The following is a 15,748-nucleotide window of genomic DNA, read 5'->3' on the forward strand; positions in this document are numbered from 1 at the left end:
AGGAGGTACTGCTTTGGAAGTATCCCTATGCATGCATTTGAAGCTCCACCATGTAAGAATCTCTGCTGGCAGATTGAGGGCTTAGCTCTGCAGAACTGGCAGTATTTGTGCACAGAGCTTGTCTCTGCTGCAAAGGACTAGAAACTGCTTGAGTTTGTGTGCCAGGATCCTGCTGCAATCCACTCCCTGCTATAAGCAGCTTGGGCTTCTGCAGCTCAGGTACCTGCTTTCTGCCAGGGCTGTGGGGTAGTCACAGCCCTAAAAGTTTTCAGGGGCACTAAAAAAGTTTGTTCTTTTTAGATGGTGATCCTTCAGTTATAAACAATATTTATACTTTTCTATAGGGAAAATCATTTTTAGGGAATTTCAAGAATGGATTGATTCTTCATGATTCTGGTATTCTTCAACATCTTCAAATTCCTATGTACAGGAACACTTCAGATTAATACATAGGAATTTAGATGTCACAAACATGAGCTTGGTTAGGTGGAAAGAGTCAACAAGGGAAAATGAAAGAATTAGAGCAGGAATCCCACAACAGCAACAACTGTGAACTTGTGCAGGCCAAAGCTGTGACTTAGAAGATGTGGCAGGCAAAGACAGCATTAATAACAGAAACTAAATAATCATGCAGTTGCATGAAAAGCTGGGACAGCCTCCTTCTGACATAAAAGTTTTTTGTCAAGCTCGTCATATTTACATTTTCTTTTGGTTTTACGATGCTTTATGTTACTGAGGGAAAAGAAAGCATGGGGAGGCTTTATTGTTTATCATATTATGTTAATAGCTTGTGTTTTGCACAAATTTCAAGCTCCTACATCTGTCAGTGCTAGAGAACCAGCTCTCAAGTTCAATAAATACCATGGAAAAGAGGTACAGAGGCAGGCAAAGCAAATGTGATGGAAGCAATGACCTTTAGCTTGTGCAAATCAAAGTCAGAAAACCTTAGGTGCAGATTAAGAGACAAAAATGAATATGGTTAAAAAGAGAAGAGAAGGATGTGAAACAAGAAGCGATGAGAACAGGAGAGATATGAGAAGCAGTGAAGAGATGAATGCTGAAGTATTAAGTCATGTAAAAATCAATCAGCTTTCACCTCACTCCAGCCCTGGCAAAATCATTGATCTGCTCTGGACTAAGAGGCTGGTCTCCCTCTGTGGACAGCAGAGGGAAGTAGCTGGGGTGGGAGGCTGCTGAGATGTGACTACTTTAATAAAGCTACTCCAAACGGCACAGAATAATTTTCACAGACAGTTTAGAGGACACTGCAAGTTCCGTTTCTGTTTTTCCAGGTAATAAACACGATAACATTCCCGTATGCACTGTGAGGATGGCTCCGAGTCCAGTAAGTCTGTTATTACAGCTCATACATTGAGATGTTTGTCTACCAAAAATGTTACTACATTTTTCATGCAGCAGTTAGCTTCATCCTCATTATTACGCATCACAGAGTGATGAGGAAATTATGACTGGTCAAAGGTGTGAGGAAGCTGCAAGTTACACTTTATCGTTAATATTTGATTTTTATGTTTACTTCCACCATCTTTGAATTCCTGAGTATAATACTAGAGTTACTGTTAAAATTTTCCAACATAAATCATAGTTTCAATTAAATTTCAATATTTCAGAACTCACATAGATTTAGCTGAGATTGTGGTTAAAAAAATGTAGACGTTTCACAACCATAAAGGTTGCAGAGATATAAACATCTCTGGAACAAAACTTTTTTAGTTTTTGTCTTGTGGTAACTTCTCATTCCAGATTTGTTCTTGCATTACGCTATATATACCCCACATTATCCATAAAGGCAATGCTTCAGAAGCATCTAAAATAAAATTTTCATTTCAAAATTTGGAAATCTTCCATTGAGGAGAGAGGAAAAAAAAGTTGGAACAAAATGTTTTAGCTAAATAAAAACCATAATTTTCAGTAGCTGTCGAACAATGTGTTCCTCTTTTTTTTTTTTTTTTTTTGGTTGGTTGAAAAGTTTCCATTTTGTCCCAATTCAGCACATGACCCAGTTGTGAAATTGCCAAATGGAATTGTATTTCCAGCACACAATAACCCTTCAGATTGACGCAGAGGAATTCAGAAGTCACATACCTGGTTCATGGACTTCTTTAAAAGGGAAGTAGCAGGGAAGGAGATGCAAAGAAAGATAAGAGAATTAGAGCAAGAAACAGAGGATAATTAAAAACCCTTATACTTTCCTTAGCCAAGGTGGTGGAGGGGGTGTTAAAGGCATAAAAACCATTAATAAGATTAAGTAATAAATAGAGGGCACATATGAATGTCAATTAGAATCGTGGAGAGGAGGGGCTGTTTGTACATAAAAGCTGCAGATTACTAACATATATATTCATAATGTTATAAATCAAGTGTCACTGGTAGCCTTTGGTTGACAAAAACATTACCTGTATTTAAAGCAAGTCCATTACCCATAGGTTTGAATGTGCAAAAAGGGTATAGACAACCTGCTCTTATTCATGTGCATAGAAATCCCAGGCACTGTGGAAATCAGTGGGCTCTGAGGAGCTGGCATTGATTTCCCTGGCGCCCAGGATTTCACCACTGGTGTGTAGGGCTGCACACCGATGTGGGAGGATGAGTACGAGTATGTTATTGCTCTCCAACCTGCAGGACAAAGCATCCCGTGGAAGCCTGGGTGGGCAAGCAGAGAGGGGCAGGCAGAAGGGCAGTTGAAAGGTAAATGGGTTTGGGCTGCCAGGCTGATGCTTTAATAAGCATGACCTTCTATTTTGCCAATCATACAGATTGCCTTACCAGATCTGGACCTTAATTCCGGTTACAAAATTGAGTAAAAATGCAACCCTGCCACCCCTGCTTTTGCATAATGGACATTAACCCAGAAAAATCCCAATAGTTACGGGAAAAGCACACACTGCATCTTTTCTCAAATATGCTCCAAAATGGTGCCACTTGGTCCAATCCTCACCCCAACAGTAAAAGTAGGTATGACACCGTGTCACTTGTTGACACGCTCATGACTTCAGGTGCAAGTCTCCCCACATCTCCATACTCTGCTGCAAAAGGGAGTGCTGCTTCTGTGCAGTGGCAGGGGCATGAGGGAAGAGGTGCACCCAACTGAGGGACACAGCATTGCCTCAGGACATGGCTGTCCCACCTCTAACCCCGGGACACGGCCAGAAGAAACGGTTTGGGGAACACTATCCTGTACCAGCTGGTGTCCATACGAATAGCCTGGCTAGACACATCAGGTGCTGGGGAATACATGAGCAGTGCCCAGCCTGTGCCTCAGGCTTTGTTTTCAAACAGCAGTTAGTACTGATTACTCATCACACTGCTTATCCTACAAGAGCAAAGCAACCATGCAGAGGATATTTTTTGCATCGGCTCATCTTCAACCACCTCCAGAATTCCTGCACGAGTTACTGCTCCAGACAAAAACAGAGGAATTCACAAGTCATGGCACATACCTTCCTCATGAGCTTTAGCGTGTGGGAAGAGTCACAGAGCAAAATGCAAAGGAAGATGAGAGCATTAGAAACATCACAACAACTTTTCACTTGGGCAAAATGGAGGGGGAAGGGAGCACTGAGAATATGTTGCAAGGAAATAAAATGAGTATGGATATGAAAAGCAGTACTGGAAGTGAGGGTGCAAATGGTCTGAGATATTAAAAACATAAAGCTGATTTAAGCGGCCGTATCAGATGATTTGTCTTATACAGCCATTCCTGCAGTCCTGCACAAAGCCAGGAGCAGCATGCTGTTTCATAGCCCTGATGCTTGCCCATGTGGATTTGCAACCTGAGGCCAGCACGTTTTGGGTGGCTGCAGGTATTGCCATGAAACAGTGGCCTAGAAACTCCATTATATGAACAAGAAAACCATCTTTAATCATTTGCAAAGCTAAAGCATCAAATTTATCACCATTTGCTCTATACCCACGGGGTTTAAGCTGGAAAAAAGATGTGTGGAAAGGCTTTTGTAAGAACGTCAGCCAATCATGAGCATTTCTGCATATAGTCTGGAGGCCAAATCCACCCCAAATGGTCCAAAATAAGCCTCCCGAGAAGACCCAGCCAATCTCAGAGTAAAAGTTTTTCAACGTTCATCCTTTTAAGAGGTTTACATTTCCCAGCAGTTTTCAAGGGTTTTTTCGTGCAACAATTACCACGTACATCAATGGTGCAGTCAATGTCAAGACAGAACACAAAGGCAGACAGTACAAAAACCAAAATGGTGGCAAGTTTTAGTCTGCATTAATATGTCTATTTGTAACTCCTGTTTCCTTTTGCCATCTTATGGTTTACTGGCTAAGCCAGAGCTTACTCTGAAAGACAGGAATCCAGGAGTCACATCACATACCTTCCTCATGAGCTTCTTCTTTAGGTGTGAAGAGCCACGGGACAGGATGCAAAGGAACATTAGGAGAAACACATTGTTACATCAGATAAAATAGGCTGAAAACCCTTCGTAGGCTGAAAAATCTGCTCAGAGGGAAAAGTTTTATCCCAGTAAAGGATGTGCTAATGGCCTGGAGATAAAAAGGATTTTGAGGCACATGTGGCTGGGAAACAACTTCACCACATGAAGGGAAGGGGCAAAAACATATCAAGAGGGAAAATCTCACAGTAAGCTCAAATATCATGTGCTGAAACTTCTCTCTATTTCCAGTTTCAGAGGAACAGCTCCTGCCCTTGCCCAGATGGGCTTTATGGTGAGCCCTGCACAGGGCAGGGGTGGCAGAGGGGCCGGGTTACCACTGAGCCATCTCTGCCAGATCTTGCACTGAGATTATTCCTGTGTGTTAGCCAGCGGCAGAGCCAGTCACAGAGGGGAGGTGGAAAGCAAAGACAACAGAAGCAAAAAGGCAAAGTAACTGGTACTGCTCCTCTTACACCACCCTTGAGTCCCCACTACCACCACCAAGGAGACAGCAGGGAGCAGTTTGGAAGGTGATGGCACGTACCTGCCGGAGGAGCTTCATCAGGTGACATGTGGCAGGAAGCAAAAGCAATGAGATGGAAAATGAGAACAGTTAGACTAAAGAGTGTGTGAATGCAACAGAGGGTTTACAAAAAAAAAAGCACAGGACACATGAAATAAAGAAACAGAGGAGGAGATGAAATGGAGACAGGTGACCAGAGCACGCACAGATACAAGAAATGTAAAACCGTCTGGACCTGGATGCCGTAAAAACTCTGCAAACTCAGAGTGGGTCTATCGTGGCACTATAAACAGCTTTAGCCCTGTTTAAAACATGCCCATAACACAAAGCTTTGCAAATATGGAACCAACACACCCTTTGGCTCCTTGCACCTGGAGCACTGCATCCCAAACCTCTCGAGTGCAAAGGGTGAGTTTCTGTTCCAGCCCCTCTTCTGCCCTGTCTGTCCCACCTTGCCAGTGCTGTGTGCAGTGTGGGGAGCCAGCTGGGGTTACTTACCAGCATCTACATGGTTATAGTTCTGCAGTATTATGCATATTATATATCATATGATATATTATAGCTTATAAACTTATAATATATATGATATATTACATATAATATGACATATTATAGCATATGTACTATATAACATAGGGCTAAGCATGTATTTTACCACAGATGGATTTTGACTTCAAAATCCATCTGATCATGATCTGCCAAGCTATGTAGGAGAAACCAGTTGGCACCTGATAGAAAGCTTCCTAGCCAGACCTCAGTTATTCCATGGCACACAAGTACCCAGGGCTAAAAATCAGCCTCAGAGCATGTTGTGTCTTGGATAAAGGGATGGTATCCACATTTCCCCTGCTGCTCCCTCCCCGAAACTGGAGCAGAGTTGTCTGCACAGATACACGAGGATATGGGGTACCCTCAGTGAAACTTGTGAAAGGGACAAGGAAAGCCCTCTTCCTGCAGATGGTTTGTCCCAGCAACTCTCTTGTCTCTTGCTTTCTTCTACCACCTTGCAAAATCGAGGTGCACATCAGCACCAAGCCCTCCTGCAGGAACCAGCACGGCCGAGATGCTGCTTCACCTACCTTCTTCCTGAGCCTCTTCTGTGGGTGGGAAACATCACACAGCAAAAGAAATGGGAGGAGAAAATTAAAACAGGAAATACATTATTGGGACATTCCTGAGGTTTGCCAAGCTCCCAGGCCATTATGGGTAAGAATACACAATGATGGAATTACAGGGTGAGAGAGAATTAAAAATAACATTTTTATGGGCACATTATGGGGTTATAAATGTTACTGAAATATGGGAATATGACCACAAGTGAAAACCACATAAAAAGGCATCCAATATCTTATTCTTTACTAGAGCTGGCTAAAATACCCTAAACACAACTTTTAGTGAATTTATTTTAGTGAAAAATAAAATCGCTGCATTTCTTTTGCTTTACATTTTTTTCTCAAATGGTGAAAAAGTTTCACTAACATTTATCAATTTTTGAAATTTCAAACAAATTCATTCCTGAATTTTACCAGATGAATATAAATTTTGCAGGGGGTCTCCCTCCCTTGATAATATTCATTTTGACACCATTGTACTAAAAATAAGTCAAGCAGTTCAGTAAAAAAGGTAGAACAAAACATATATATATATGTTTGTTTTCATATACATATACTGATATACACACACATATATAAAAAATTATGTATGTATGTATATTATATTTTTTCTAATATATAGATGCATTTTCTTTCATATATATAAATGTTTTGGTTTGGCTTTTTTAAACAAATAAAACAGGCCAGATTTCCTACCAGCTCAATAAACAACATCAATGTCCACTATTGCATTGATGTCTGTGGCTCAAGACAGAGTCCTGGCCACTGGATGTGAACCATTTGCTCTGGATGTCTTCACACATATTCTCCCTCCACACTGAGAGGGAAGGAAAGCAGGAGCCATGTCACATACCTTCTTCCTGAGCTTCAGGTGGCAAGTGTCATGGAACAAGAAGCAACAGCAAGCAGGAAAATGAAAACAGAAAACTGTTAGAAACTGATGCTGGGGGGTGAGCTAAGGCCTGGAGAAAAATGGTGGTTAGAAAGTGATGGAGAAAAGTTATATGGAAAAGAAATGGATGACATCAGAAAGAAACACAAAGGTCAAGCAAAAGTATAGAGCAAGGAGAAGAGACCTCAGAGGAGTAAGTCATGCAGATTAAAAAAAAGATTGAAAGTCACCTGCCTATTAATTTCATATCAGTCATTAAATACTTGAAAACAAAAAGTAGGCAGTTAGGGAAGAAAGGAGAAAGGCAAGAAATGCTTCTCCTTTAAGGAAGGCTTGTCTGCAGGAGCAACACCCTTTGCTTGCTCTTTTGACATTTGACAAGACATGAAGGATGGAGCATGAAGAACACTTTCCCCTTCCTGGCTCTACCACTCCACGCATGACCAGAGAGACAGATGATGACTGAAGGCAGCTCTACAAGCTATGTGGTGTCTCTTTTTTCTTTTTTTTGAGCTCTTGGTCCCTTCAGAAGCAATGCCAGGGAAATAGTGACTTAAGGATAATGTACCTTATAGCAGAAACTACTATTCTCAACATGGCCACAGTTGCACCTCTGTTCCCACCACCATTGATGAGAATTTGGCTGTTGCAGCAACTTGGAGGAATCCAGGGCCAAAAAAAAAAAAGAAAAAGAAAAAAAAGCTGCTGTGTTTAAATCCCCAAAATGGATATCCCAAAAGGGACAACTCTCTGTCTCCGAGCTGGTTTCATAGCCTCCACATACAAATATTCTACCTCCAGTAAAGGGTTTTTCTTTCAACCCCTTAAAAGATGCCTTAGACACTAAGGGCAGATCCTGGGAGAAATTCCAAGAGTTTGGCCCTTAGCTCTGTTCCAGACACCTTGGGAAAATGAAGGATGACAACTGGCAGCTACACTTGCCTGAACTGAAACCAGTGTGTCAAAAATGTCCAGTAAAGACAGTGGTACATCTCCAAAAGCATCTTCTCCCTGCTGCCTACAAAAGGTGAAACAATTTGGGTGAGAAGGGTTTTTCATGCTCCGTCTTTCCAGATCAGCACTCTGTCTCTCACAGCTTGTCAAATCCCATTTTGCCAGCTAAAGGCATGGTAAGAAACTTCATCTTTGCCAGTTGGTTCTCTGCCTTGCCTTTTCTATCCTCAGCAGTGCCCTGTCAGCTGCTCCTCAGGAGCTGGACAACGTGCTCTTCTTTTCAAATTCAAAATTTAATCTCAGTCTGTGGACACTGCCAAAATGAGAATGGCAGGATTTCACCGATGCTATGTTATGTGCACTCTGCACCAGTCCCTGCCCTAAAATGTTCCAAGTTTGTGGGCAGGTTGGCCCCCAGCTTACATCATAACCATCCCCTCATACAAATACGCCATTTCACTGTAACATGAAGGCTCTGCACATCACAGCCCCAAAACACTTGACTGGTTTTTTGTTTTACAACTGGTTTACTGATAAAGTCTTTCAGATTGCCTTTAGCAGCAAGCGCCAAAGAGAAGGGTGAAGTGTAGACAAGAGAAAAGCAGGACCAAGAACCAAAGAAAGATAAATTACGTTCCACTTTTTTTGTTACCTTCTTCTTCGTACTCCTCTGCATTGAAATGGGAGAGGGGGGAAAAAAAGCAGACAAATCAGCCATCACCTTTGATACAACAGTAGAATGTTACCCACAGCAGAGCCCTCTGTGCTCAGAGGGATGCTGGGCAAGATGGTTTCTGAGAGGCCACTTGCAAATCAGCAAGTCAAATAACAGATTAAATGACTTTGAAAATAAAAAAGAGGAGTTATAAAAAGGGGAAGAAGATGATAAAGTATTGAATTTTTCCTTGGGCAATGGAAACGCGAGGTTACACGTGCATTAGAAGGGAAAAGGTAGCAGAGAGTGCCTCTGAATAGAAGAAAAGTTTCTATGCATATTGCTTATAAACATTGTGAGGATTTATGTTTTAAAACCAGAATATATGACACATACAAAAGCTTCAAAATAAATTGCCAGCAGATGGCAGTGCCCCTACAAAAACTAGCAGCATCCCCTCCCACCAGGGCATCAATTTGGGGCTAAAACCCCACAGGCTGCCCGCAGCACGAACACGGCCAGGGTGCTACAGGTAGTGTGAAAACACCAGAAGCTGGTGACAGTCAGACAGACAGAAGCACAAAAAAGAAGCTTCAGATTTGTCTAACCATACCAGCTGACACAGCCAGCAAGTGTTGCAGGCTTGCACAGAAGCAATTACAAACGGATTTAAGACTTACCCTCTCCTTGTTCCCTGTGAGAGAGGAAAAAAGGGTATTGAAACCAGATAAGTATTTATCCCGCTCTGTACTGATGTCAAGCTTTAAACCATACACTGAAGCAACCCAATGCAATGTTGTTTAAAGTCTGTTGTTTTTTCTTTCCCCCATTTTCTCTGCTCTTCCAGGAGATATTTGGTTTTAAGAGTAGTAAAGTAACTGGGTTTGGGTTTATTTTAAATAGTGCTCCTGATTCTGAAGGCGCGTATGGATCCATATCCAGGAATAATCCTCCACGCCAGAGCTCTGACATGATACCCGCAGACGAGCACTGCACAGGGGCTGATAAAAGTGGCCCTCAGTCCCAGTGTGCCAGGCAACCCAGCCTGCAGCCAATGGCCCACAGCAACCCAGATGTGCTACAGCCTCCCCGAACCCTAGGGCTGTCTAACAAAATCTGGCATAAAACAGGTGCTGCTCAATGTTTATCCCGTGCCTGTAGCAACACAGGTCTCGTGGTCTGCTCCCATTCCTTGCCCGCACTTGCCAGCTCCTCCTGCTCTACCATCCCTTTGCATGAAACCCAAGTCCCACAGCAACCCTGGGGCCACATCCTAGAAGAAAGACATGTTAGTTAGGGATTGCCTGAAAAAGGTGCCAAATTACATCCTCAGAAAAAATATTTAAGAGCTGGACAGAATGATACAAGTTGAGTTGAACTTGAGAGAGCTAAGTGATCGCTGTAGGTCTGTCCATGATTCCTCTGATCCCATGACTGCCCTAAATATGCCTTCTGTACCTTCTGATGCAAAAGTGTCAAATGATCCCATTGGGTTTGGTCATATTACTCTAGATTTGTTAAACCAGGGAAGAAAGCATCTTTTCCACTGCGCTGTGGATTTTTTTTCCCCTCCTCCCGGTGCAGTGCCACAACCATGGAGGGCAGGCTGAGCTGGGTGGAGGTGTTTAGGAGATGTCCTGTGTTGGACACGAGGGGTCTTTGACCCTCTAAGTCAAGATGTCCCTTTTTCATTAGCTCAGGGGGCTTCAGGCTGAGCAGAGAGCAGCAAACTGCAGGGGTGCCCTCGCTCTGCTGTGTGGAGCTAAGCTGGGCAAATAAACATGCAGACAACTTTCTCTCTACTTACACTTCCTCGGTATCAGACATGTTGGCAATTAGTTGCTAGACAAAAGAGAAGGAGAAGAAAAGGAAAACAAACAAAACAAAAAACAAACAAAACAAACAAACAAAAAAAGGGAAAAAAAAAAAAAAAAAAGAAGAAAAAAGGTATTATTAGTGAGTGCACCTCATAAAAAATACCAAGAGAGAAGCAGATGGATTGACATTTGAGGACAAAAAAAGCCAAGCACCTGCTTTCCCACACAGCAACCAGTTCCCCACCAACACTGACGTTTTGGGAGAAGCACAAACCTTTGCCAGCCATGTCAGAGGACAAGGGGAGAGGAGGAGAAAAAGATCATCTGGAAAGACATATCCCATCAACTCAGCTGCTTCCCATAGGCAGACCCAGGAGGTGCCTAGTCCTGGCTTTAAATTACAAAATCCCCAGAGCTCAGGGAGATGGGCAAGGCCAGGGTGTCCTCCCACACCCATCTGACATTTCCATCGCTCCAGCAAGATTAGAGGAATTTCTCCTTCTTTCATGCTACCACAGGTGGGAAGGTGCCAGCTCCAAAGCTGCATTCAGAGTTACAAAAATAACTGAAACTACCAGTATACCTAGAGATAATTTGTCAGCACCCAAAAGTGTGTCTGGTTTATACAACTGATGAGTGAGCGAACAATAATTGTTTTATTAGTTTAAGATGAAAACCAGCCACATGCCTAGTTAGGCAGCTCACACTGATATAACCATTTCTATGTAATGCAACACTCTGGCTTTCCTAAAAGCATCAGCTGCCCTGAGGCCGGGGGAGAAGATGAGGAAAGGCCCCTGAAAATTTCTCCAAATCCACAGCAGATCCTAAATTAGAAAGCCATACTTCTCCTTGCTGGCCCAAACCCCAACTTTCATGACTTCATTATTCAGCTGATATATGAGAGATGTCTTGAAGGAGCAGGTGGGCTGACTTAAGTTCAAAAGGAACAACTGCAGCTCAGCAGCTTTCTATTTCAGAGGAAGGCAGTAATCCCACAGGCTCCAACCCTGCCCTATAAGGGATTCTCTCCATTCCCCAGCAATGACCTTGGGCACCATACATTAACATCAACAGGATTTAAAACCCCCATGTTGCAAGGAGAGATAAACAGCCAATGTTTTTTCTTCTAGTTCCTCATTTATTCTCTTTCTGAAATTCAGCATTGCCCTGGAAGTAGTGCCAGCAGTGGCTGTGTTATGACCTGACCTGAGGTGCTGGATGGGAGGGGTAATCTACTGGCAGGACACGTGAGATTTGGGTTCAGTGGTCTCTTGGTCCTAGGCTGCTTTTAACTTTGTAGCTGTGGCTGCCCACTCCTTGAGTGCAACAGCCATCCCAAGGAGTACTTTGGGGACTCTAGTCCTACCAGGCAGGGGGAGGGGGGGGAATTTTGTATTTGGGAGGAATTTCAGCTTTCAAAGGAGTTTTCTGCTCACCAATTCATACTGCTCTTCTGTTAACTACTTGAATGCTACAACACTGCTGGTCTCTCTCCCTTGGTCTTTTCAGTCTAGATTTCATAAAAGAAATGATGAACACTTCCATTTGCTATCTGCTCAGTGGCAAGCATGTTAGCAGTCTCATTTCAGCCTTCAGAAATAATTCAAGCTATTAGTAATAATGCTTGACAGTATGTTGGTTTATGCAACAGGATAGCAGAGCTCCTCCAGGCAAAAGCCTGTGGAGGCAACCTGCCTAACACCCAGCTGTTGACTTCTTCCAAAATACACGTTCTGTAAAGACTCAGGGCAATGGCCAATCCTCCCATGGATTAAGCCTTTATAAATACAGCTTTCCTTCTTCCAAAGGTGGAGGATTTAAAAAAATACGAGGACTTTTAAAAGGCTGTGGGCTAAACTCCTCTCTCATTCCAGTAAGAAGAAGAGTAATACCACTAAGAGAACCCTCTGTGTGCAGACAGAGAGGGAGCGTCTGTTCAGTGCAGGGCAGGCACGTAGCGCAGCGCACGCTGTTCTTTCCAAGGCAATTGAAGTCAACGGGAGTCTTTGCAATCAGGCTTTCCATTAGCAGTTATTGGAATGAGCTCATCTAGTCTCCAATTTAGCTCTAAGGACATCTTGCTGAGGGTTGTCACATTGGCTGTTCCCCTACCCCCTTCCATATTTGTTAATCCAAGCGCTGCAAATGCGAATGGGATTTTGCATGGCATCTGTCCGTGTGCTATAAAAGCGGAGCGAGAATGCCAGCATCCCTGACACTGTAAGACCCCAGCCCTGAAGGGATTTCTTGGCCCCAGATAAAATGAACTAATAACAAGTGTATTGGCAGACTCTGTACAAAGATGAGCCAGACGCAGGAACCCCACAGGAGAGGGCAGGGGGGACAAAAAAATCCAGGAGAAGATCACAGATTTCAGCCTTGCAAGGGCCAAACAATCAACCAGGTTTGGTCCCTCTGTCAAGAAAAGCTGGTATTTAAGGCAGCAGCTGACTGCCCCTGCCCCTGAGTGGAAAGGTAAAAAGGTTTAGCTTCAAGAAGAACAAGGTGTCTGCCCACTTCATGGCATTCAAAAGCCATCTGGTCCCTTAAAGCCAGGGGCAAAATGCAGACTGTCATAGCTACAGCCACCCAGGACAAGAAAGGTTCTTTGATGCCCAGCACTATCCACATAGCTAACTCTGTCATCAAAGCAGCCAGCAAAATTGGACTATATTTACATCCAAAAGGCAATAAAGAAAGCAATCTGTTAAGAGCGGCAGTTTTTGCAGTTAGGATTAAGTTCGCCCCAAGGCAATGGAAAGTCTCCAGCTGGCTCGGGATTACCCTTTGGTGGAAATTACTGTACACACAGCAAATGCAGCCCAGGATTAAGGCTGTTAGCACCTTCAGGCAATAATTGGGCTTTGTTTGCATAGTGGCAGAAAAATGGATTCTGGTCTTGACTGAGGTTTAAGGATGTAATAAAATCAATTAGTTAATACTGCCCACCCTTTGGAAGGAAATCAAAACACATGGGAAAGTTTCACCAGACAGAAAACTTCCTGCCTGCTCTCACCCTGTAAAGGTGAAAGAAAAGGTTATTTTCTGCTTTTCGTTCAAGCCAAGCAGGTCACTGGAAGGACAAATACACCAATCCTCAGCCCCAGGTGGGCAGGAATACCACATCCCTTTTGGCCCCAAATGCTCCTGGCCTCAGCTGAAAGAGCAGAGCCAGCACATCCCAAGAAGCCTCTTAGCAGCTGAGAATGCACCCGGGAGGGGGAATGGGCTGCCTTGCACCTCCAGGCCACCCCTGGAAATAACCCACCCATCAATCATCCCCTCCCGAGCCAGGCCATACAAGGTAGGCAAGGTAGCAAGAGCCGTACGGAAAGGGGGCAGGACAAAAGGGGCCATGCATGGGCTGTGGGACCTGGCAGGGACAGCTCTCAGGTAAGGACTGGGGCTATGATCCACCAAGCACCACATGGCCACTATTTCCCAGCAGTAGCTGCTGCAAACCCACTGCATGGATTTTTCAATATACGTACACATCATATTAAACGATACGTGTATTACCTATATCTATTAATATATTATATTAGTAAATATATGAACATATGCATACGTTTCTCTCCAACAGTGAAACAGAGTAGCAGGACTCAAGCACTGCTGCAGGGTGCACTAACACAGAGCAAAATCCCAAATCCCTGTCCCAAAACGTATGCTTTATCCTTGTCTTCAGGGTGGTATCAGCTGTCTGATCCCTGCAAGGGATTTTCTAGGGATATCAAGGCTGAGACAGAGGACAAAAAGCCAATGGCCACACTTAGCTTATATCCCCTGCCTTTCCTTGGTCTAAGAATCATTAAGGTAGGAACAGACCAACAAGATGATCCAGTCCAATTGTCCATGCAGCACTACCACTGTAACCCCTGAACCACTCAACCCTATCACCCAGGTGCCTCTTGAACATCTCTTGGGGATCCTACCACCTCCCTGGGTCTTGCCCCAGCAATTGCCTACAGCCTCACTGGAGCTCCCCCACAGAAGCAGCACAGCTCCCACCCAAATTGCTGGCACCAGAGTCACCTGTACTGGTATCCCTCCTGCCCTTGTAGGATACCCACCACCTGAGAGCAAGAAGCTGATCCAAGAAACATAAATACAGTCATGGAATACTTCCCACTCCCACAGAAAATGAGAAAATTGTGAGAGAAATTCCCTGTGTGAGTGGAGGGGCAGGAGGAGAGGGGTAAATTCAGAGTGGTGATGGGATGCTCCCCATATTCATGACTTCAGACTCCTTCACTTTGCTGGCCTGACCATGAAAAACTCACAATTTTCTTCTTCCTGTGGGAGGGGGCAGTTTTCCAGGACCACATTTTATTTTCTCAGATCTCCCTCTAGACCTACAGCCTCCTCACCCACCAGAAGCTGCCTGATGGTCCTGCCCTTCATACCTCCTGCCTCAGCCATCCCTTTCTCTGGGTGACAGGGGAGGGGAGGTCAGCACTTTTCTCCTGCTGCTGAGTGCCTCTAGAGATCACACTTAATTTCCAGCCCCACATGTTGGTTTGGAAGGATCTATTGTCCCACTACTAATCCTTGAGAGCTCACAGCACCCAAACGCCTGTGGGTGACGTGAGACTTGTGAAATGCCCAACTAAAGCCAGGAAGAAGTGCCTTTTCCTTAGAATCCTGCGTCAGATCCCAGATCCTGTGGACCCCAACCCTCCCCTGGTGCTTCTCCATTCAAACCAAGGCTCATTCCTTCCAGAGTGTTGCCCCCAGCAGCACCCCTTGCCAGAGATCCCACTTACCTGGGAGAAGCGGAGAGAAGCACCAGGGTCCCTGTCAGAGGGGACGGGCAGGCTGGGATCTGCAGGCGTCCCAAGGTGATGCAGCTCTCAACTTATAGTGACATTTGATCGTCTGGAAGAGCCGATTGGCCCCGGACTCCCTGAGCTGGGCAGGGAAGGGAAGGGAGCTGGGATGAGGCGGGGAGGGGATGAGATGGAGGGGGAAGGAAGGGAAGGGGAAAAAAAAGGTCATACCATGTATAGGAGCAGCTGTAGGAATTGCACAGATGATGCTAAGATGGGAGGGACATGTTTGGAGAAAAAAACCTCCAGGGCTTATGTTTCTATATTTACAACCAGGCAGGCAGGCAGGGCTCAAAGAGGGGTATCTGAGGCAAAGGCACTTCAGAAACAAATTAGGGGGCCCCATAGCTCCATGGTGCATGATCACTGCTAAAAACCTGGTTGTGGCACCCTGGATCTCACAGTCTCAACACACAGCAGCAACTTCCACTCTCCCCTCTGGGCAGGGGCTCTTCCCAGCTGCCCCTCCACATGCAAAGGGTTTTGGCTGTGCTGCAGGGCAAGAGCTTGGGGAAGGCCTGTGGACCTTCCATGTCGAAAGCTCTTTGAAACCA

The 15,748-nt window shown here is 44.4% G+C and overlaps 1 protein-coding gene across 1 annotated transcript in view; it reads right to left on the bottom strand.

Annotated features, from left to right (window-relative positions):
• TNNT3 (troponin T3, fast skeletal type) overlaps positions 1-15,363 on the bottom strand; it is a gene marked incomplete at its 5' end in the record, with an annotated part of 31,029 nt that extends 15,666 nt beyond the window's left edge. Inside the window, 6 exon segments of the mRNA XM_082284171.1 lie at positions 6,015-6,032; positions 8,546-8,563; positions 9,229-9,242; positions 10,356-10,390; positions 15,132-15,167; positions 15,169-15,363. Of these exon segments, the coding sequence (XP_082140297.1) occupies positions 6,015-6,032; positions 8,546-8,563; positions 9,229-9,242; positions 10,356-10,390; positions 15,132-15,167; positions 15,169-15,363 (316 nt within the window).
• Between the last annotated feature and the right edge of the window lie 385 nt (positions 15,364-15,748).

This window comes from Coloeus monedula (genome assembly GCF_965178545.1).
Source record: "Coloeus monedula genome assembly, chromosome: 6".
Taxonomy (NCBI): Eukaryota; Metazoa; Chordata; class Aves; order Passeriformes; family Corvidae; genus Coloeus; species Coloeus monedula.